The following is a 21244-nucleotide window of genomic DNA, read 5'->3' as shown; positions in this document are numbered from 1 at the left end:
CTATTGGCTGAGGCTCGGTGTCTCCGTCGGCGCGTGCGCAGTGCGTCCCGGGGCGATGGAGGCGCTGTCGGCGGCGCTGGAGGAGGTGGCGCTGGAGGGGCTGGACGGGGCCACGGCGGGGGCCCTCTGGGAGCGCCTGGCGGCCCGCGTGCCGCCCTTCCCGCTGCCGCTGCCGCTGGAGCCCTCCGCCCGGGAGCTGCTCTGGGCCTCGCTGGCCGCCCACCCGGAGCTCGGCTTCCACCTCCTGCCCTGCGCCCGGCCCCCGCTCCGCCTCTACGACCGGTGAGAGGCCGAGGGAGGAAGGCCAAGGCCCAGGCCCAGGCAGGAAGGAAGGAAGGCTGGCTCATCCGTGGCTCTGCTTTCAGGTACGAAGAGATCGACCTGGAGACGGGGATCCTGGAGAGCAAGAGGGAGCCCGGCCCCGCGGACGACGTCTACCCGGTCTGCATGGTCCTGGAGGACGGCCGAGGCATCCAGGGCTCCTGCCGGGACTTCAAGCAGCGCCTGGACCTCACCGACCAGGTCAGGACCAAGGACCTACGCCCCTGCTGCACCTTCGCCCAGGCCTACGAGAAGTAAGTCCGCAGGGCAGCAGGAGAGGAAGGGAAGGGAAGGGCAGGCAGGGAAGACGGGGGCCCATCGTCCACAAGAGGCCCAGGAGAAGGGGGTCCGCAGGGCAGCAGGAGAGGAAGGGAAGGGAAGGGCAGGCAGGGAAGACGGGGGCCCATCGTCCACAAGGAGGCCCAGGAGAAGGGGGTCCGCAGGGCAGCAGGAGAGGAAGGGAAGGGAAGGGCAGGCAGGGAAGACGGGGGCCCATCGTCCACAAGGAGGCCCAGGAGAAGGGGGTCCGCAGGGCAGCAGGAGAGGAAGGGAAGGGCAGGCAGAGAAGACGGGGGCCCATCGTCCACAAGGAGGCCCAGGAGAAGGGGGTCCGCAGGGCAGCAGGAGAGGAAGGGAAGGGAAGGGCAGGCAGGCAGGGAAGACGGGGGCCCATCGTCCACAAGGAGGCCCAGGAGAAGGGGGTCCGCAGGGCAGCAGGAGAGGAAGGGAAGGGCAGGCAGGGAAGACGGAGGCCCATCGTCGACAAGGAGGCCCAGGAGAAGGGGGTCCGCAGGGCAGCAGGAGAGGAAGGGAAGGGAAGGGCAGGCAGGGAAGACGGAGGCCCATCGTCGACAAGGAGGCCCAGGAGAAGGGGGTCCGCAGGGCAGCAGGAGAGGAAGGGAAGGGCAGGCAGGGAAGACGGAGGCCCATCGTCCACAAGGAGGCCCAGGAGAAGGGGGTCCGCAGGGCAGCAGGAGAGGAGCCAGGGCCTGGAGGGTCTCCGCAAGGGAAGGGCAGGCTGGGCAGCACAGAGACCCACCAGGATAAGGGACTGCCCCAGAGGAAGAGGACCTGCGGCCCCCTGCGCCTGCATGGAGGCCCAGGAGAAGGGAGTCTGGGGGACATAGAGGAAAGCAGTGCAAGGCAAGTGTGATAGGAGGCATTTCCTGCAGCTCCTGGAATGAAGGGAAGGGAAGGGGAGGCAACATGGAGGCCCATCAGGACAAGGGACTCTCCCAGAAGAAGAGTGTGCTCCTGGAGAGTTACACCCATTTATGCCAAAGGGAGCGATCCTTCGAAGGCTGCCTCTATATAAAGAGGGGCAAGAGGAAGCACAGGAGACTCAGTGCTGTGATGGGGGACTCTTGAATCAACAGTGGGTCGCTTCCCGTCCACTTGTTCAGAATTAATAACCAAAGGTTGCAATAGAGTCGTCCAATGTAGTATGGCTCCAAAAGGTTGTGTCAGCGATGCCGCTTCTGAGGAGAGGGTGGCTTTTGGGGGGGCCCTGGCCGATGGCTACCCTTTCCTTTCCTTCTTGCCTTGCAGGTGGGGAGAGAGACTGGTCATGGTTGCCTCCCAGGCGCTGCGCCACAGAACGCTGATCGGCTGGGAGGGGGACCCAGACCTGAAGCTCCCGGACTTCTCCTACTGCATTTTGGAGCGGCTGGGGCGGGCGCGATGGCAGGGAGAGCTCCAAAGAGACCTCAGCGTTGTTTTCAAGTAAGGGCCCAGCTCTCTGTCTTGTCTGGTGCTCCATTAGCAGAGGCCTGGCCTTGTCCTTCCAGAGACCCCGTAGCCTGCAGCCCCTCGCAAGCCTCCCGCTGGTGCTGACTGAAGGTCCAGCCTTAGCCCAGGGCACTCTTGGAGAAAACTGCACTAGGTGTTTTTTCCAACCGAGATTTAATCGGAACCAATGTGCCCAAATTGGGACACGTTGATTGGCTCCCAGCGTGATTTTGGTTCTCGGTGTGTGTGAGCCTCCAGGCAGGATTGCTCTTCTTTGAGACTTTTAAGGCAGGCTCAATTGCTAAAGCATAATAAGATGGAGATCACCAACATGTCCTCGCAGGGTGGATGCTGGGAAGCTGCACTACCACCGGAAGGTGCTGGACAGGAACGGACTCATCTCCATGCAGTCCCACGTGATCCGGCTGCCGTCGGGGGCCCAGCAGCATTCCATCCTTTTGCTGTTGACCCGCTTTCACGTTGACAGGTATCTGCCAGGCAGAGCCACATTGTGGGCAAGGGGAACGGGCGAGGAGGGTCCTTTGCACTTTTCCTCTTCCACTGACTCCTTGATTGAAACTGGAAGCATTCCATCTGTCGCTGGGCAGCTGGACACCCCTCCTTGGTGGGGCAGGGGGACTCAGGGCAAGTTGTGGGTGATTTGCATCCCAAGGGAAGCAGTGTGGGAGGATATGGATGAGTATCTCTCTCCCAGGTGCTGTTGCTCCCTCCATGATGAAGTGCAAAGTTGCTCATACATGCTGTGGTGTGAACCAAAGTGGAAGACAGCCTCACTGGGGTGCCAAATAACTAGGAGAAGACAGTTGGGCTTTTAACCATGCAAGAGTGCTTCCGCCACTCTGCCTGTTCGTCTTTCCTTTCCAACTGTGCCACTGAGAACATGCACTTTGGGGCTGGGGCAAGCAGGCCATCCTTCGTCGCATACAGAGCTGTATGAGGAAGCTGTATGACCACTGCTTACAGCAGCTGCTTCTTGGGTTTCAGAAGGAGCAAATACGACATCCTGATGGAGAAGCTCTCTAGTATGCTGAGTGCCCGGCCGGGTCGGATGGAAACGCTGGTGAACATAAAGGAAGAGCTGGTGAGTGGCTGCTTTCTCTCCCCCGTTCTCTCCCCCTGGGTTGGCATTTGTGCTGCTTGCACTCGGGACTCTTGTGCAAGTGTTGTTCTCTTCTAAGAGGCAGAGCTGGGAAACTGGAGAGTTGCCTGACTAGCAAGAGCCTTCAAGCCCCAGCTTTCATTCTCAGATGTCTGAGGGCCAAGAACAGTTCTGGCCTCTTTCTTTTGCCATCGTTTCTTGGGCCGTCCAAGAGGCTTTTGGGATTTAGCTTTCAGGTTTCCTTTGTGAGACAGACAGGATAAGTGTTCAGATTGAGAGATGTTGAGTCCATTCATAAATAGCTCTGTAGAAGAGCATTTTTAGAAATGACATTTTCTGCAGTAAAAAATGGCTGTGGGGAATTTCCTGCCATGCTGCCCTTGGAGAAAACAGGTTGTCATAAGGGTCCAGAGCCCCCCTGCCATTCTCTCCTGAAGGGGAGCAGCTATGGTCAGCCTCAAAATGGCCCCATTTCCTCTCTCCACAGGGTCTTTGTGATAAAACATTTAAACGTCTGTATCAGTATATGATGAACGCCGGCTTGGGCAAGATCATGTCCGTTCCCTTACAAGAAGTGCACCCAGACAAGGGCCCCTTCAAGACAAAGAAGGGTAATGGGTGTGTTTGTGTGTGATGTGTTGACAGTGTCATTTTTAGGCAGTAGACTTTGCTAGTCTTTTCTCCTCTTAGCAAGAGAGAGCTAGGGGCCCTGTAAAAGCTCTTCAGGCTGGAAGAGCAACTTTTCTCCCAGATCACTTGATCTTCGGCTGTGTTTGCATCTGCTGCTTTTCTGAATTGTTTCACTCTTATGTATTCACAAATCATCTGGGCCATTAATTTCCTCTCAGGAACTGACATTTTGGTTCGTTGCCTGAAACTGGTGAAGGAGTTTCGGAAGAAGGTGGATGATTTCCATGATGATGATGATGATGATGAAGAACTGATCACTAAGCCTGTGCAACCTGTGGATATTGTGTATGAGAAGGACATGCTGTCGCAGGCTTACGAACTGAGTAGGTGATGCAGCCAGGGGCAGGGGAAGCTGGGGCTGAGGGGCCTTCCCAAGGCATGCCCCTTCCTCTCTCCCACCCATCCCCTTTTACTGGGCCCTGAAGTTGGAGTCAAACAGCTGGCTTTGCACTGGCTAGTCTCTGACGTTTTTGGGCTGGTGACCTGCTGCCAGTCGTGAAAATACAGCCTTGTCTATTGGGATGTTTCAATAGCATCTGGGTCTGAGTTGATTCTAGATCATTCTGCTAAACTATTACCCTCAGGTCTCAGTATGCAACACATCTCTGTGTTTTCACTTCTGCTTTCTTAGTGAAGACCACAAGCCAAGGACAACTAATCTAGGGCCCCAAGGCTGCATCTTTAGCTGCTCCCGCATTACCATCACCACCAGCCTTGGCAGGAAGCGCTTCCTGGGTTACTTCACTGGGCCTTTTCTCTTAGCACTCCTTTTCCTTTTTCAGTCTCTTCTCTCTAGCATAGTTGTGGCCAGGAGGGAGCAGAGGGCATGCAGGCAAAGGCAGCAGGTGTGTGTGTGTGTGTGTGTGTGTGTGTGTGTGTGTGTGAGAGAGAGAGAGAGAGAGAGAGAGATTGTGTCTCTGTGTGTGATTGTGTGTGTGTTTGAAAGACAGGAAGAATTTTCCACACATTCTCAGAGCCTCTCAAAATCAGAGAGGTCTCTCTGGGCAGAGAGGCAGTAGAATTTAGATAGTTCCATATACAGAACATTGGACAACAGTGCTTCAGAAACCAATTCCTGTTTATGTTTGTGGCTTGAGCTTACTGTGGCATTTCAGCTTTGTGCTCTGTGGGCTTCAGCTTTCTCTTCTTTCTGCTTCCCAGTTGAAAGCTGGGGGACCAAAGGCATTTCCCAGGCAGAACTTCGAGCTGCTATGAATGTGGGGAGGCTGGAAGCAAGGATGCTGTGCCGCCTCTTGGCGAGGTACAAAGTGATCAAGGTAAATGCCAGCTCCTGCTCGCCCTCCCGATTCACACGGTGGGAGAGTAGCACTCCCCCCCCCACACATACACTTTGGTCTTTCCCCAAAATAATGGCTCCCTCCTGGGACTGCTGGCAACAAGGAATAAATGGCTGTCTTGCTCCTTGTTCAGGGATTCATGGAGGATGAAGGCAGGCAGCGGACCACCAAGTACATTGCATGTGCGTATGCAGAGGAGAGTGACCTTAGCCGGCAGTTTGAGCGGGAGAAGGCCCGCAGTGAGCAGCTGGCCATGGCCAATGCGTCTGCAGCTCAGGATGACTCACTGCTGGGAGAAGAGCTCTCTCCAGCTGAGGAAGAAGCTCTGGTGTCCGAGTCAGAGAACGAGGAAGAGGAGAGAGAAAGTGGGAGGCTGAAGAAGTCCAGTTCAAGACCGCTGCTGAGGCTCAGTTTCCATGAGGCAGAAGGCCCTGGCCACTCAACACCGTTGAAAGGTACTGCATTGGTTTGGCCAGGTTGACTGGTGGCTAGCTAAGGATGAGAGGTGAGTAGCGGGGAAAGAGGATGCCAGATGTGTTTCATGCGGCACACTCTTCCCAGGCTTCTCAGTTCTCCTGTGGGACAACATGCATCTGTCTCGTCTTCAGCATGTTTTTGTTTTCCTTTGGGTTGCCCTTGGCCACCACCTGCCTTTGTGGAGTGTCCCCTTTTCCCATCAATACTGTTAATCCTTCCTCCATGTTAGAATTCAGCTGGGCTCCTTCCTCCTATGAGGACCATATGTGTGGAGTGAAAGATCTTTTAGCGGCCCTGAGGACTTTGTATGGGGTCTCAAACCAGGTGCCTCAACAGGGGAAGGTCTGCCTTCTGAGCCTTCAGATCTTAGGAGAGCAGAAGGAGGGAGGCAGGGAGAGTCTCTTTGCTACTGGTTGGGCTTTACTTAAGTGATGCAGGAAGGCTTCAGAGCCAGAAATCCAGCTTTGAGGTGATGCTGGCAAGCAACCAAGCCCTGACCAAAGTTTGCAGGAATGTGCAACTCATTTAGCTGTGTTTTCCTTCTGAAACTAGCCCAGAAATCTTCATGCCTCCCTGAGTATCCTGATGAGATTCCCACTTGCTTGGCAGATGCTGATTCTGCCTTGGAGACTCTAAAGCCAGAAGCTCCCCTGTCAGATGGTGTGTTGGTTGAGGAGGAAGTCTGCAACATGGTTGTGGTGGAGGAAGTCAGGCCGCAAACTCCCAAAGTAAGAAGAAGAGCCCAGAGCCTGAGTCTGCGCACTGGGTGTGTGCCTTGGTATGGCCCTTGCGCAGTCCGGCTTCTCCTAGCCCCAAAAGCGGGGCTCCTCTAAAAAAGGAGAACAGGTGCCTCTGGAAGCTTCTAGTGTGGCAAGTCTCCTGTCTGTTTCCCCCTTTCTGAGAGTTCAGCTGCTGTTTCTCAGAACTCTTAACAAGCCTTTTCTGTTCCTCTGCCAGAAGCCCTGTGATGAGAAGAGGAAAAATAAGCGCTCACGAACTGTGACAGCCGAGCGATCACGCGAGACCTACCGCTTGTTGAAGCGACGGAACCTCATCATAGAGGCTGTCCGAAACCTTCGCCTCATCGAGAGCTTGTTTGCGTAAGTCGGGTGGTGGTCAGAGGAGGTGGGACGGTTCCCCTTGGCCCTTTGCTTACCTTCTTTCCTACATATGCCTCATCAGTTACAGCAGGTAGACTTCACTGAGGGTCGGGATGGCTTATTGGTTTGTACTCCTGCCAATCCCACATAGCCTTCATTGCTTTAAGGCCTGTCTGTCATGAATGAACCCCTGCCTTTGTTGGAGAGCCTTAGCAGGCAGACTACAGCCCCCACTGTGGTCTGACCAGTGGCCTCCCTTGCTCCAGGCTTCAGAAAATGATTATGGATCAGGAGAAGCAAGAAGGAGTCCTCACCCGGTGCTGCAAGAAGTCCATTGTCCGCTTAGTGCAGAAACTCTCCCAGGAAGGCCTTCTGCGCTTCTACCGCACCACCGTTATCCAGGACGGGGTCAGCAGAAAGGTACTTGGTCTGTGGAGGAGGCCCCCTCTTGCTGAACATGAGGGCCAGCTTTGTTTCCACACACAGTGGTCTTTCAGGGCTCCTGTGTCGTCGTCGTCGTTCTTGGCCCACACTTTTCACCCCGTCAGGGCCAGAAACATAACAGGAAGCCTCAGGGGCTTTGGCTGGCCCAAGAGCGCTTGCTGTTCTGACAAAAAGCTGGGAAATGCCCAGGGCCTGGCTCCAGCTGGTTCCTCCAGCCGTAGAGGCTCCCGTTTTCCTTGTCCCTCCTTTTGATGGGTCTTTCACTCTCATCTCTATCTCCACTCTGTTTGACAGGTTGTGGTGTTTTTTTTTTTAAAATAACCACAAACATACAAACAAACAAACACTAATTTTCTGTATCTAAAAAACATAACAATGAAAGGCACACCTGACTGAGAATCTAAAATCTAAAAACACAAAATAGGGAAACAATGGCTTCCAACACATCTATGGTTCTTTTAAGTTACATATCTAACTCTCCTTAGCTTATTCAAAAGGCAATATAATGATGACAATAATATGGAATTACTACCAATAAATGTCTTACTATGGTCTTTGGTTGACTACCTACCACTCTACAAATACAAGCCCAACCCCGGACTTACTGAGAGTATAGAACATTTTTTTAACAAACCAAATCCTTTAATATATCGCTCTTTTGACAGGTTGAATTTGTTGTGGACCCCTCTGTGAATCCCAGCGACCCCCTGGTGAAAAGCGCCATTGAGCAAGTGCGCTTCCGCATCTCCAACTCAAATACTGTGAACAGGCAAGTTCCAGGAGGGTCACCCGGGGGCCTGGCAGGGCGGGTGGGGGTCTTCTGCCATAGCAGCCTGGTCTGCTCAGAGCGCAAAGGAGCTAGGAGCTGGGCCATTGTTTCAGGGCTGAGCTGGGTCTTCATGACCCCTCCCCTCCCCTCCGCCTGTAAGCCCTGGTTTTTTTTCTTGCAGTCTTGTGCTCCTCCCATGGCTCCTCCCCATGTCCAAAACATGCCCTCTCTCGCAGTGTTGGTGGGGCTCATCCCCCAGCCCTGCCATTGGTAGCCATCCACAGAGGTCTCCAGGGGCAGGTGGGAGACAGCCAGACAAGAGCATGGAGCTCCTCAGGAGGACTGGGGAGGGGGGCTGCTGTTCAAACCCCTAGAACCAGGGTGAGCCAGACTGGGATAGTGGTTTGAGCACTGAACTCTGGAGAACAAAGTTTGAATGGAAATCAACCGAGGGACCTTAGACAAATCACACACTCTCACTCTCAGAAAAGCCCTATTATAGATTTGCCTTAGTGTCGCCATAGGTCTGAAACAACTTGAAGGCACACAACAAGAACCAGGGTCAAATGTCTCTCTTCCTTCCTGATGGCAGGATTAAAATTCCCCAGACCCCAACCCCACAGACCCCTTTGGACGAAGGCAGCCGAGAGGCTGGGGTTGGAGATGCCTTGAGGGAAATGGAAGGCCGCTCCTCTCCTTGCAAAAAGGAGGCCACTGGCGAAAAGGTGCGGATTGCGAAATTCAACTACCACCCTGTGATAGGTAATGAAGGACCCTTTGCTCTGCCATGCTCTGGTTTGCTGAACAGGGTGCGAGTGGGTGGCTGAAGTCCACGCGTGCATTTCACATACCATCTTCTGCTTGTCTTCAGTGCCAGGCCTGGGCCGCTCCCTGGGCTTCCTGCCCAAAATGCCTCGCTTAAAGACGGTCCACCTCTTCCTGTGGTACTTGGTTTATGGACATCCCCTGCACCGCCATCGGCGACTGAGTGCCAGCAAGGAGCCTGGGGGCAGCCAGCAGAGTCTGGGTGTGCGCTCTGGTGTCCCACTGGGAGAAGAGGAGCTTCAAGCAACAGGCGAGGAAAGGCAACCTGGGGCTCTTGCTCAGGAGGTGGAGGTGCAACTCGGAGAACAGGCTGGTAAGGACCAGCACAGGCCCACTCTCTGCCGGGAAGGTACCGTGTGTGGGAGGTGAATGGCAGAGCTGTTGGGGGCTGTGCATGGTCCCCAGAAAGCACCTTTTAGCTGCGTCTTTGGCAGCGTTATGATTTCTGGACCAGGTGGCTGCCTGTGCAGCCCACGTTGCCCTCTTTTGTGTCAACCAGAAGGGATCCCTATGCAGCCCACAGAGCGGGAGAAGCCTGAGGGGGAAGGATGCAGGACCTCCCACCCCTCCTTATGATTTCTTTTTTGCCTCCCTTGTCTCCTTCCTCATCCCAGTTACTAAAGACAGTCTTCTTGGGCTAGAGGTGCCTGTTAGCTGGCATAAACCCTAACGTTTCTGTGTTTCCATTCAAATAAACATTGTGTGGAAGATGGCGAGCCTTCCTTTCTGTATCCAAGGTGATGGAGACTGGCCTGTTTCAACTATGATGATATTTTTCTTTCTTCGTGCAGTGTATGTGGACAATGCCTCCTGGATGCGCCACGTTCCTCCTCTTCCGATCCACAGGGAGTTTGGCCACGGATGGGCTCTTGTCAGTGACATCCTGCTCTGCTTGCCGCTCTCTCTCTTTGTCCAGATCGTGCAAGTCAGCTACAAGGTACGGAGCCTTCCCTTTGGGGGATCACCTCGGCTGCTGGCACTTCAGGGCCCACCTTGGCTTTCATGCAGCTTGAAAGTGGCTACAGGTTGGCCACAGATGTAGCACTGTGTGTGTTTGTGTGTTAACGTCCATGAGTGGCAGATGAAGAAGTTTCTGCCAGCTGTGTCCCCAGAGGCCTTGCTGGTCAAAGTTTGGCCACGGCCTGGAGGGCATGACCACTCTGTACTAATGCACGTTGGATACAACTTTTTTGTAGCTTGACATCTTCTGAACGAAATGTATTGGCATGATTTGATTTCACCAGTCTTGATGTGACATGAAAATGTAACTCGGTATAAAAATCACTTGTAGGTGGATGGCCTGGAAGATTATTTAAACGATTCTCTGAAGAAACACACATTGATCAGATATCTTCCAAGATCAGTTCGACAGAAGCTCCTATACAAGAGGTGAAAACCTTTAATAACTCATGTTTGAGTGAGTTGATGTGGTTCCAGAATAAAAGATAAGGCCTGCCTTTGCCAAGAAAAAGTGAAGAAGGGAAGCTCTGAGGGGGAAAATGTACTTGCTTTTAGCAAGCAAGGCTGGTCTTGTCCCAGACAGGGTCCTTTTAAAGGTGTGAGAAGATGACATTATAAGATGGAGGCGTAGTTAGTTGATGAACCAGTGCAATTTGATTTGTGGGGAGAGAAGGTGGAATATGGGTGAATATCTGTGGTGGACACTTCCAAATATAGATGTACTTCTGCCCTTCTTTGTATGATTGCATGAGGCTACAGTGTATCTATAGTCAGACTTTGAAAAGGACTTTGATGTGATGAGTTCAGGGAGGGAGGCTGCATTCACTGCCCAAGTGTTTTTAAGAACTGGGGGTAGATGTTTTGCTACCAGAAGATGTGATGGCTGGCTCAGAAATGGTTTTAACAGCAAGCCCACCTTACATCTCTACAGGAGATACATCTTTTGCATTGTGGAAAGCCTGCAGAGGTTGTGTTACATGGGGCTGGTACACTTTGGTCCCACAGAAAAATTCCAAGAAAAAGATCAGGTAATTCTTACCACCTTTATTTCCCCAACTAAGCCCTTGAAGGGGTGGTTTGTGTAGAAGAATATTCTAGAAAAAGAGAGAGAAGGAAGACTCTAACCACGGAGACGTCCCAGAAATGCAGTGTGTATAGACGCCCTCAAACCAGTTTTTAAGACGGAGCTGGCAGAGTCAGACACAGAGTAGTCTTTATGAAGTGGCCTGACAGCTGGCTTTCCTTTCTCCCATGTGCCGCTGTATCCCAGGTCTGTTTTGCCTGGCCAGAGTGCCTGGAGGTTTGCCCACTCTCCCTTCTGGCATGCCCTGCCTTGGTCGGGTGGCAAGCAACCCTGGGATGAGTCTTCGCCTGAGTTTTGTGGGTGCCTTTGCAGGTGTTTGTTTACTTGAAGAAAAATGCTGTGATCATGGACACCACCGTCTGTGAGCCCCACTACAACTTGGCACAAAGCTCCCGCCCCTTCGACAGACGCTTGTACGTCCTGAACATGCTGCAAGATGTGGAGAATTTCTGGTTTGACCTGCAGTGTGTCTGTCTCAACACACCGCTAGGTATAATGCTGCCTGAGTCTTCCTGCTGCCCACTGGCCTCCCCTTGCTCTGCCCCTTGATGGACCTTTCTCTCCTGGAGCATTCTGCTGCTGATGCTGCCACTGTCTTGCCTGTGCACTTTGGTCTGTGACAGGGTCTCCCTGGTTCTTTCAGGAATTGTCCGCCATCCCCGTGCCAGACGAAGTGGAATGCAAGCCGATGAGGCAGGCATCATCCTGGATGCAGCGCTGGAACAAGAGTCAGCAGCCCACAAGCACAATCTTGAGCGCAAGTGTGCCATGCTGGAGTACAGCACGTACGTCTCCCTTTGGGCATGATGCAGGCTGTTCTGGGGGGACTTCCTTTGGGGGACTGGAAGGAAAGGATGTCTCTTCCTCTATGCCCTTCCTTGTACTGAGTTGTGCCATATGTCTGCTTTGGTGGAAGCAGGGCCAGTTGCGTTGGGGGGTGCTGGCCCAGCAGAGTTTGTCCTCCCTGCTGTGTGGCAAGTGATGCCAGGCTGGGGAGCTCTTGCTCTGCGATGTGGAATTGTATGCCCTTCTGAACGGAGCCAAGATGGTCCTGGGGGCTTTGGACTAGCAGTGCTGCTTTTCTGATGGTGGTTTTTCTCCATCTTCACAGAGGAAGCCGAGAAGTGGAGGATAATGGTTCGATTCCTGGGGATGGGTTGGGAGCAGGTGGACTAGATTCCAGCTTTTACAGCCACTTAAAACGCAATTGGATTTGGACAAGCTACATCATTAACAAAACCAAAAAGGTGAGTTTTTCCTTTCCAGCCTCAAAAACATTATTTTTGAAATCCATTTTCCCATTCCAGCCCTGCTTTTTTTTTTTAAACGTCATGTGTATCCAGACCAGGAGACAGTGTGGCATAGTGGTCTGAGTGCTGGGTTACAATTCTGGAGGCCAGGGTTCAAATCCCCACTCATCCATGAAAACCCACTGGGGGACCTTTGACAAGTCACACTATTTCAGCCCTCAGAAAACCTTGTGAATGGTTTGCCTTAGGGTTGCCATAAGTCAGCAGTGACTTCAGGGCACATAGGAACAATGTATTCTAACCACAAGCCTTTTTAACACAACCTTTTTATATCTGTGCCTTCTGATTCATCTTAGAAAGAAAACGAACACCAGCAATAGTTAGAAGTCTTTTTTCACTGCCTATACTCTGGCTGTGGAGGAATTTGTTAAGCAAGGTCTTCCCTTATTGTTCTCAAATGAGCTCTGAAAGCAGCCACTTTCTATCCTTCAGTGTAACCTTCAGGTGGGCTTTGTAAGCCCTGTGAAGCTTGGCTTCTTCCAGCTCTTGCAGGGGAGTTCTGTGTCCAACATTTTCAGGCAAATACAGCTTCCCAGCTCTCACCTAACTCCTTGGGCCAGCTTCCCAAGAGACAGTCACCCAAAGAGTCCCCACCTTGCAGACAGGTCTGCCATGCAAGGTTGTCCTTAGGACCTCCTGGATATGGATGGCCCTCTGCTGACTCTCTGGTCCTGGCACATCTTGGAGGCCTTCACTGATGTTCCACTGCCTTCCTTCCCCCTCCATTGCTGCCTCCCCCCAGTTGGGCTTCTGGTCTGCCCAGCCAGCATCCCAGGCCTCTTAACCAGCTGAGTGGAGGTGTAAAGCTCAGTATCCAGCTGACCTACACCTTGTGGGATAGCCGATTTTGACTGTGAGACCCCAGCTGTGTTTGAAGCATCTGCAGTGGTTGTTCCTCTGCTGGACCACAGCTGCTATCTCTTCTGCTTTCTTGGTAGGAGAATGCAGTGACTGAAGTGGGGCATACTGTCCGGCTCCAGACCTTTCTGACCAAACGCTGCCTGCCGCTTGCCCCAAGAGGTGAGAGTGCAGCAGGAGGCTGTGCATATGGGCCAAGGCTGTGGTTGCACTCAGAGTTAAGCTGCAAGAATAGCCACAGTTGGGGGAGGGTGAAGGGAGGTGAGCAGCGTTCGCACGCATGGACCAGCCAGGTCCCCAGAGTGGCTTTCTGGGCACCTCGGGTGACAGAAAAGCATCTCCCAAAACCAGGCAGTCAGTTCCTGCCCATCCCAGCTGGCTTTCTTCCTGCCTGGCACTGAGATCTAAGAGCAGCCAGCTCTTCTTACCAGGACCTCTGTGGTGCCATGCTGATCCAGATTTTTCTGGTGCCTCTCAGGTGGAAACACCATGATCTGGGGAGATGCTCTGGCCAGTCCAGAACCTGCTGTACAGAAAGAAGACTTGGAGGTGGAAAAAGAGCCAGCGCTGAACAGAAACAAGAGAGTGAGGGGTGGAAAGAGCCAGAAGAGAAGGCGGCTGAAGAAGGACGTGGTGAAGAAGGCAAAGAAGAAGAAGCGAAAGAGAGGTAAGGGCTTCCACTGGGTGACGGAGAAGGCAGGCAGGCTCTGCCATCGTGTGTGAAGGATTTTTTCCCATGAAACTAAAGGCTCACCGGGGTCTCATAGCTATTTCTCTCAGATCAGGTGGCTCACTTAAATGGGACCTGGGTGCCCAACCTACCCTGAAATCCCTTAGAAGTGCTCTCTTTCAACCCAAGAAACAGGTCCTGCATGAAACAGGCCATGAACAGCTGGTTGGCTGGGTAGTCAGTCTCTGTCTCTCCCTCTCTGTCTCTCCCTCTCCGCTGGCTGTTCCCAAGACGACTCTGAGGAGAAGAGAAAGAGGCCGCGTTACCATGATGAGGCGGACCAGAGTGCCTTGCAGCGGATGACCCGCCTGCGGGTCACTTGGACTGTCCAAGAGGACAGCCTCTTGATGCTCTGCAGGATCGCCAGCAACGTTCTCAACACCAAGGTGATCAGGGAAAGAGGTCGGCCTCCATGAGGGCTGGGGAGGCACCTGCCTTGTGTTTGGGAACTGTTAGGGGGGAGCAGGTCAACCTGGAGAGGATGTGGGTCCTGCCTTTGAGAAGGAACAGGCTTGGGCTGACCCAGAGGTTGACTCGTCTTCCCTGGTCTTTTGCTCCGTTGCAGGTGAAGGGGCCATTTGTGCCATGGCAGGTGGTCAGAGACATCATGCACGCCAACTTTGAGGAATCCTTGGACAAGACCTCGCATTCAGTTGGGCGGCGGGCTCGCTACATTGTCAAAAATCCCCAGACCTACCTCAACTACAAGTGAGAGGCCTAACTTCCTCAGTTAGAGCTTGAAATACCATTTTGTGGGGCTGAGGGGAGCGTTGTTTCCTGGTCCTTTGCCATCTTCAGGTTCCTCTTCCTGGCACAAAGCCTCCATTGCTGAAGGTGGGACTGCAGGGGATTGGGAGTGTATTGCTCTCCTGGAGGAAATTCACTCTTGGACTGAACTGCACATTTTTCTTTCTCAGGGTTTGCCTGGCAGAGGTCTACCAAGACAGGGCTCTGATCGAGGACTTCATGAACAGGAAGGACAACTATCAGGACCCCAAGGTGAGGGCTTCCATCACGGAGCAGGCCAAGATGCACAACAGGGCTCCTGTTTTTACCTGATGCCTGGATGTTATGAGATGCTGGTCTGAGGATTCCTCCCAGCTGCTGGACCCTTTGGGAGAGCAGGAGGGGCACCTCCCTTGGCTTGACCTGGAGACCCCTTCCCTCTAGCCACCTTTGCAGGGTCTCATCTCGGCCCCAAGCCCAGGGTTGCCTGAATGCCAGCCTGGCTGGCTCCTCCTTGCCAGGATCCCACAAAGGCACTGAGACATCCTGAGCTCTGTCATGGTGGGCTTCTTCCCACCGCCCCCACTCTGTCCCCCAAGCGGCTTCCTGCCCAGTCTCTGGGTGCTGCCAGAAGAACCCCCTGAGACGGAGGTAAGCAGGCATGTGCTCAAAGTGGGAGACGGGCAAATGACAGAAAGCCTAGGGGGCACAGAGGCCTCACTCCAGCTGATACCAGGTTAGCCTCCACATCCATCCATGCCAATGCCCTAAAAAACCCTGCTGGCAAAAAGGTGCCCTTGAGCTCAGCCTCTATTCCTTTGCCCTTGTAAATGGCAATGTGGAGGGGGGGGGGCTTTCTGGTGACCAGAATTGGGTTCTGTTTGGGAGCTGATCTCTTTTTTTGTGTGTGATAAAAGGTTTGTTCAGAAGAGTTTAGGGAGTTTGTGGAGAGACTGAAGGAAAAGTTCAGCTCCGCACTGGGGAATCCCAGGTCTGCGATTCCTGACACCCTTGAGGAGCTTTTCCGCAGGTACTCTTACCTTCACCCTCCCCCCCCCCCCCCCACTACCATTACCACCACCACCATCCACAGTGATGGGCAGAAGCTCTCTAGGTCTTCCATGAGAGGACTTTCCCAGCCCCACCTAGAGATCCCTGTGGGGACTGAATCCAGGAGATTTGGGATGCAGAACTGCTTCCCTAATACTGGGGTGGGTTTGGTGGGATGGCAGAATTTCTCTTACAAGAAACTGGACATTCGTGCATCAGCTTTGAGGTTTCGCCATGGCTCCTCCTTTGCCCTCCTCCAGGTTTCGTGTTCTGGCCATCGGATATGAAACCAGTCAAAGTAAGAAGGAAGATGTGCTTAGCAGGTGAGGCCTGGCAGAGGGTGGGCAGGCCCTGGCTCCTTTTGGGTAAGGAGTAGGCTTCTTGCCACAGCACCCACAGGACAGTGCTTTGTTTGCCTCAGAATTTCCCACAAGTCATTCAAAGAGACGTTTGCATCCATGAGGATGGTAGAGACATCTGCAAGTGCCTTAGCACCAGCAGTGGACATGTTGCAGCCCCCCACCCCTTGTGCCTGTATTCTTCCTTTCTGGTCAGGACCTTGGAAACCAGGAGGCCTGTGCTGCGTCTGTGTCAGAGTGCCATCCCTTGACTCAGAATTCAGCATTAAGTGCAGCCTTTTTCAAGCATGGACTTTCTGAGCACATCCTTCCTGGGGCAGAGATCCTATGAATTTCCCTATAAGTTGCTCTGTTCAGTCCATGTTCATCTTTTGAAACCAACACAGACTTGTTAGAGAGCAGTTTTGGGGGGGGGGGGGGGGGTGTTCATCCGCTTGTTGGTCGCCCGCTCACGCCGGGTGTAGAGAAGGTTTTAATGAACCTTATAGAGCAAGCAAATGGCTGAGCAGCCCCTGCCTCTCCCACTCCCCAGCATCACCGACATCCACTTCCTGGTGCTGCAGAACCTGATCCAGAGTACCTTGGCCCTCTCCGACAACCAAATGAAGTCCTTCCAGTCCTTTCAGGTAAGAGGCGTCCTAGCTGGCCTCTCACTGAAGCCTTCCCAATCTTGTGCGCTCATGGCAGCCCCAAGGAGGAACCCAAGGGGATGGGGGGCAGGTGGGAAGGCCAGCCTTTGGTCACCCAAGAACGTGGGCTGGGCTGGGGTTCTTTTCTCTACAGATGCATAAGTGTTTGCAGCCGTTCCTGCTCCAAGAAGTGGGCACTGAGTGGCAAAGGGTCACAGCTCTGAGGGAGACCTTCTGAGTTCTGGATTGGGGAGGGAAGGAGGAGAAAGGTTTGTCTGCAGCAGGTGTGCCAGGTCAGGGGCTCACCATCGGTGCTCTTGCAGACCTTCCGCCTCTACCGGGAGTATCAGGACGACATCCTAGTGAAGGCCTTCCTGGAGTGCCAAAAGAGGAGCTTGGTGAACCGCCGCCGGGGCAACCACAGCCTGGGTCCCAAGAAGAGCCGGGCCTTGCCCTTTGTGCCCATGTCCTTCCAGCTGTCTCAGAGCTACTACAGGTCTGTGCAAGGCTTCCTTCCCTCGTCCCACTTGGTGCACAATGCTGTAATGCAGGCGCCCCAGAGCCGATGGCACCTCCGCAGCCCCTCTTGGGCGAAGGAGCCATGGCCAGAATCGGGGCCTCTGCATACCATTTGGGTGGGGGCACAGCAAAAAATTCTGTTCCAGTAGTAGCCACCCTGGTGCAATCGGGAGGGACCATGCAGGCAAGAGGCTCCTAGTTTGGGGCTACACTGGGGAACAAAGGGCAGGTGGTCACTGCCCTCCCTTCTGCCCCCTCCCAGAGTATTCACATGGCGGTTCCCCAGCACACTGTGCAGTGAATCCTACCAGTTCCTCTTGAAACTCAAGGAGGCAGGAAAGCACGACCAAGAGGCCAGATTTTCCTTCAAGGAGCAAGACAACCCCTTTGCTTCTGAGATGGTGGCCTTTCCCTTGGATGGCTCTGGAGGCTACTGCGCTGCTGTTCTGGCCCTCTTTGCCCTCGGCCTGGTCTCTATGGATGTGACAATCCCGGAGCAGATCGTGGTGGTGGACAGTACCATGGTGGAGAACGAAGTCATTAAAAGGTAATGACCACCTTGGCATCCTGACGAAGGGGAAGAAGTGGGTGGAGAAATTGGCTGACTGGAGAGTCTGGGGACTGTGTTCCAAAACAAAACAATTTCCCCAAACTGGGTATGTGTGGCTGGTGTAGATGGCATTTTCAGTGGCATCTATTATTATTATTATTATTATTATTATTATTATTATTATTATTATTATTCTGAATGCTGCTGTTCCTTCCCTGCCCTGATACGCTTCTTGCAGCCTGGGAAAAGAAGGGCTTGAGGAGGAAGAGGAGGAAGAGGAGGAGGAAGATGACATTGAAGAAGGTGCAAACAGTAAGCGGCAGGTTGAGGTGAAGGCGCACCAAGCCTCGCACACCAACTACCTGCTCATGAGAGGCTACTATGCCCCTGGGATTGTTAACACACGAAACCTGAGCCCCACCGACAACATCGTGGTCAGTTCCTGCCAGGTGAAGCTGAAGCTAAGAGAGACCCCTGCCCAAGGCAGCCTCGTGGCCCAGGGTGAGTCCACTGGGTGGGACAGGGTTGGATGGATGGATGGATAGATAGATGGATGGGCTCTCCAGGGGAAGGGGCTCCTCCGCATTGCAGGGTGAGGTCTCAGTCATGTCCTCCACTCGTCTCTGCTTGTCACTGATGGTAGAGGCAAGGAGAGGCTGCAGGTTGTCTGCAGGTGGACGGTGGGCCTCCCTTGAGGTGCCTACAAGCTGGCTGAGTTCTCTGTTTGCAGAGTTGCTCAACCTGGAGAGCATGCCAGTGGGGGCCTCCTGCCTCCCCAGCTCCTTCACCCGGCGGTTCAATGTCCAGGAAGAAGGAGGAGGAGATACGGCTGCTCTCCTCCAGGCCCTGGAGCGTTTCTCTTATGGCCCTGGAGATGCGGCTGCTGTCCTTGAGGTCATTCATGCCATAGAGGCCGCTTCCCACTTTGGGGTGGACAAGGTGGACCTTGCCAGGCAGTTCCGGCACTACGAGGAGGCCAGTGCGGACCGTGCCCGGCTCTTGCCACAGTATCTACAGGTTGGTACACATAGGGAAGGGGGCACATGGGAAGACCTTGGCCAGCAGACTGATTCCCCAATGGGCTGGGTCTGCTGCATCCAGAAGGTTCAGCCTCAAAGGCACGTGTGATTCTCTCCCTCCTCGACCCTTAGGACCTTCTTGACCTGGAGCAAGTGCTGGAAGTCGGGGCCTACACTCTGCGGCTGGTGGCCAGGAGATTTGCTGAGCCATGGCTTTTGCACTCTATATTCCTCAGGGAGGATGATGCCCGAAGTGCATGGGGCCAGGACTTTGATCTCCCCCAAGATCAGGCTGAGTCCAGCTGCCGGAAGGAAGAGAAGGGACTCAAAAGGGCCATCTCTTTGCCTGTTGCGTCTGAGGAAGAGCCAGGAAACAAAAGGCCAAAAATGGCAGCAGTGGAAGAGGAAGAGAGTCAGACTCTAGACACTGCTGTCCAGGGCATAGAAGTGCTCTCCGAAGACACAGGCAGCCCCGTCCTGAATGCCGGTGGGACAGGGACCCACACAATGCATGGAGGAGCAAGAATGGCAGAAGGGCCAGAAGCCACAGGAGATGGCAGCGCAGGAGCCATAGGACAGCAGGGGAGCCATCTGTGTGAGAAACAGGGCCTGAGTGGCAAGGAAGATCTGGACTGTGACACTGATGCCGCCACCGGTGAACTATACAGAAGTGACCTGGCACAGCAGGAAGGCCTTGACCACACCAGCGGTACGTCCCAGAAGCCCCCGGGCAGCACTCGCCTCTACAGTTCAGGGCTGCCTTGAGGCAAAAGGGTGATAACGCTTCCCTTGAGGCTGCTGGAAGCAGCAACATGTCTTTCTTCAAAGGAAGGAATGTCCAGGGAATCTAGCTGGGGGCCTCAAAAAAGCCATCCTTAGGGAACCCCATGGGCCCCAGGGTTTGTGATGGGCCTCTGCTCCAGCCCTGCTAAGCAGCCTTGCTGGCCTCTGGCTGGGCAACTCAGCCAAGCCCTTCAGCAATGGAGGGGAGGAGGGAATGGACTGCGGTTTGTCTGCTCCTGATGGTGAGCGCCTTCTCCTTCTGCTCCTTAGGATGTTCCACGGGGAAAGTGCTGCCGGCTGAGCAGAAAAGGTGAGTGTGGAGTGCGGGTGACGCTGTGAGACCCCGTTATGGGGCCCTGTGAAACCGCCACAAAGACCCCAAAGAGCAGTACAAGCCAGTCATATTTTATCACGGGAAGTGTATATTTAAAAGGCATGTAGTCTGAATGGAGAAGCTTAGTGTACATACACACAGAGCCATCATACAAAGCTCCCTCTGGCTTGATCTTGCGTAAGGCTGTGGAGGTCCGTCTGGCAGGAGAGAAGCCAAAGGCAGGAGGCCTCCAAAGTGGCCATGGGGCTTGGGAAACATGGTGATGGGTTGCTTGTGGCCAAGCGGAGCCTTCCAGAAATGACCCCGCCCCTGCTTCCTCCAAACAGAGCCGGGGGGAGCATCTCCTTCATCGGCCGGCCCTGGCGCATCGTGGATGGCAGCCTGAACAAGCCGGTCTGCAAGGGCATCATGGAGGGGGTGCTGTGCCACATCATGACCAGGCCTGGCCTCACGGAGGCCGCCCTCAGGCACCACTACCGGGGCGTGCTGCAGCCGGTGGCTCTGCTGGAGATCCTGCAGGTGCGTCCCCCAAGACCCAGAAGGGGAGGCCCAGGGAGCCCAGCCAGGGCCCCCTCCTGCCCCTAAACGGCCCTCTTCCCTCTTCTTCTTCCCCTCCAGGGCCTGGAGTCCCTGGGCTGCGTCCGCAGGTTCCACCTGGAGCCCCCCAGGGCCGCCTCCCTCTTCTCGGCGCCTCTCCCGGAGCAGCCTCTCCTGGGCCCCCGGCTCAGCCAGCCCACAGAGGCCTTCTATGAGCCCCAGCCGGACTGCGCCCTGCGCCTGGGACGCGTCTTCCCCTACGAGGTCAACTGGAACAAGTGGGGGGGCCCCTCTGAGCAATAAAGCTCCTCTGGCCCCAGACTTTGGCTCCTGTGTTTATTGGGAAGCCCCGGGGGGGGGGCAGGGCAGCAAGGGCCCTGGGGCCGCTCTGACAGAGGCCCCGCCATGGGAGCCCCACTGCGGGGCCCAGGGGCTGCTCTGGGCCTTTGCAAAGCCCCCAGAGGCCAGGGGAGAGAGGCCTCCTTCTCCTCGCCGGCCGGCCGCCTGCCTCTCTCACTCCCGCCAGCGGTGTCCGCATCGGGGGCTGCAGCACTTGTAGAAGGTGGTCATGGGTTCGTCGGCGGAGCGCGTCTGCAGCTGCATGAAGTAGGCGCGCGGGTGCTCGCACTTGGGACACGCCTCTGGGGAGGAGCCAAGCACAGAGGGAGGAGTCAGAGGGGAGGAGCCCGCCCACCTGCGCCTCGGGCCCCGCCCCCGCCGTGACGCGTGACGCACCTGCCGTGGAGTCCACGTTCTCCCAGGCGGCGGCCCCGCCCAGCACGTCGTCCACCTCCTTCAGCTTCGGGTAGCGCCGGCTCGTCACCTGGCAACCAAGGGGGGGAGGGAGTGAGCGCGAGAGGGGGAGGCGCGTGACGAGGAAGCCCCGCCCTCCCTCCCGGCCCCGCCCACCTTGCGCGTGACGTTGCGCACGTAGGGGCACGTGGTGCAGGCGAAGCGGTGGCAGCGCGGCCCCTCCTCGGCCACCAGCACGTTCCCGCAGGCAGGGCAGAAGAGCAGCATCCCC

The 21244-nt window shown here is 54.8% G+C and overlaps 2 protein-coding genes across 3 annotated transcripts; one reads left to right on the top strand and one right to left on the bottom strand.

Moving 5' to 3' along the window:
• The first annotated feature begins 55 nt into the window (after positions 1–55).
• On the top strand, positions 56–20539 carry GTF3C1 (general transcription factor IIIC subunit 1). Of its 2 annotated transcripts, none has more exons than XM_089539884.1 (37): positions 56–282; positions 366–575; positions 1870–2043; positions 2393–2536; positions 3055–3151; positions 3657–3780; positions 4018–4182; positions 5021–5136; positions 5291–5612; positions 6244–6362; positions 6592–6734; positions 7001–7154; positions 7844–7947; positions 8540–8709; positions 8819–9085; positions 9564–9709; positions 10064–10161; positions 10664–10760; positions 11129–11306; positions 11460–11601; positions 11928–12063; positions 13065–13146; positions 13463–13651; positions 13946–14100; positions 14280–14422; positions 14632–14713; positions 15358–15470; positions 15751–15813; positions 16382–16475; positions 16802–16974; positions 17260–17544; positions 17786–18048; positions 18278–18564; positions 18699–19275; positions 19620–19659; positions 20010–20202; positions 20302–20539. In XM_089539884.1, the coding sequence occupies exons 1-37, from the start codon at positions 56–58 to the stop codon at positions 20521–20523; spliced, it is 6294 nt and encodes a 2097-aa protein (XP_089396010.1). In that variant the 3' UTR covers positions 20524–20539. The 2 variants fall into 2 exon arrangements, with proteins under 2 accessions (XP_089396010.1, XP_089396009.1); XM_089539883.1 differs by having other exon boundaries at positions 6187–6362.
• Positions 19754–21240, bottom strand: LOC149306576 (DNA-directed RNA polymerase III subunit RPC10-like). The gene is made up of 3 exons (XM_089539911.1): positions 21130–21240; positions 20956–21043; positions 19754–20861 (listed from the first exon to the last, which is right to left on the bottom strand). Exons 1-3 carry the CDS (start codon positions 21238–21240, stop codon positions 20734–20736), a joined length of 327 nt encoding a protein of 108 aa, XP_089396037.1. The 3' UTR covers positions 19754–20733.
• Positions 21241–21244: the final 4 nt, after the last annotated feature.

This window comes from Sceloporus occidentalis, unplaced genomic scaffold, assembly GCF_023333645.1.
Source record: "Sceloporus occidentalis isolate IW3139 unplaced genomic scaffold, rSceOcc1.0.p SCAF_10, whole genome shotgun sequence".
In the NCBI taxonomy this organism is placed as follows: domain Eukaryota; kingdom Metazoa; phylum Chordata; class Lepidosauria; order Squamata; family Phrynosomatidae; genus Sceloporus; species Sceloporus occidentalis.
This window is presented reverse-complemented; position numbering and strand designations above follow the sequence as displayed.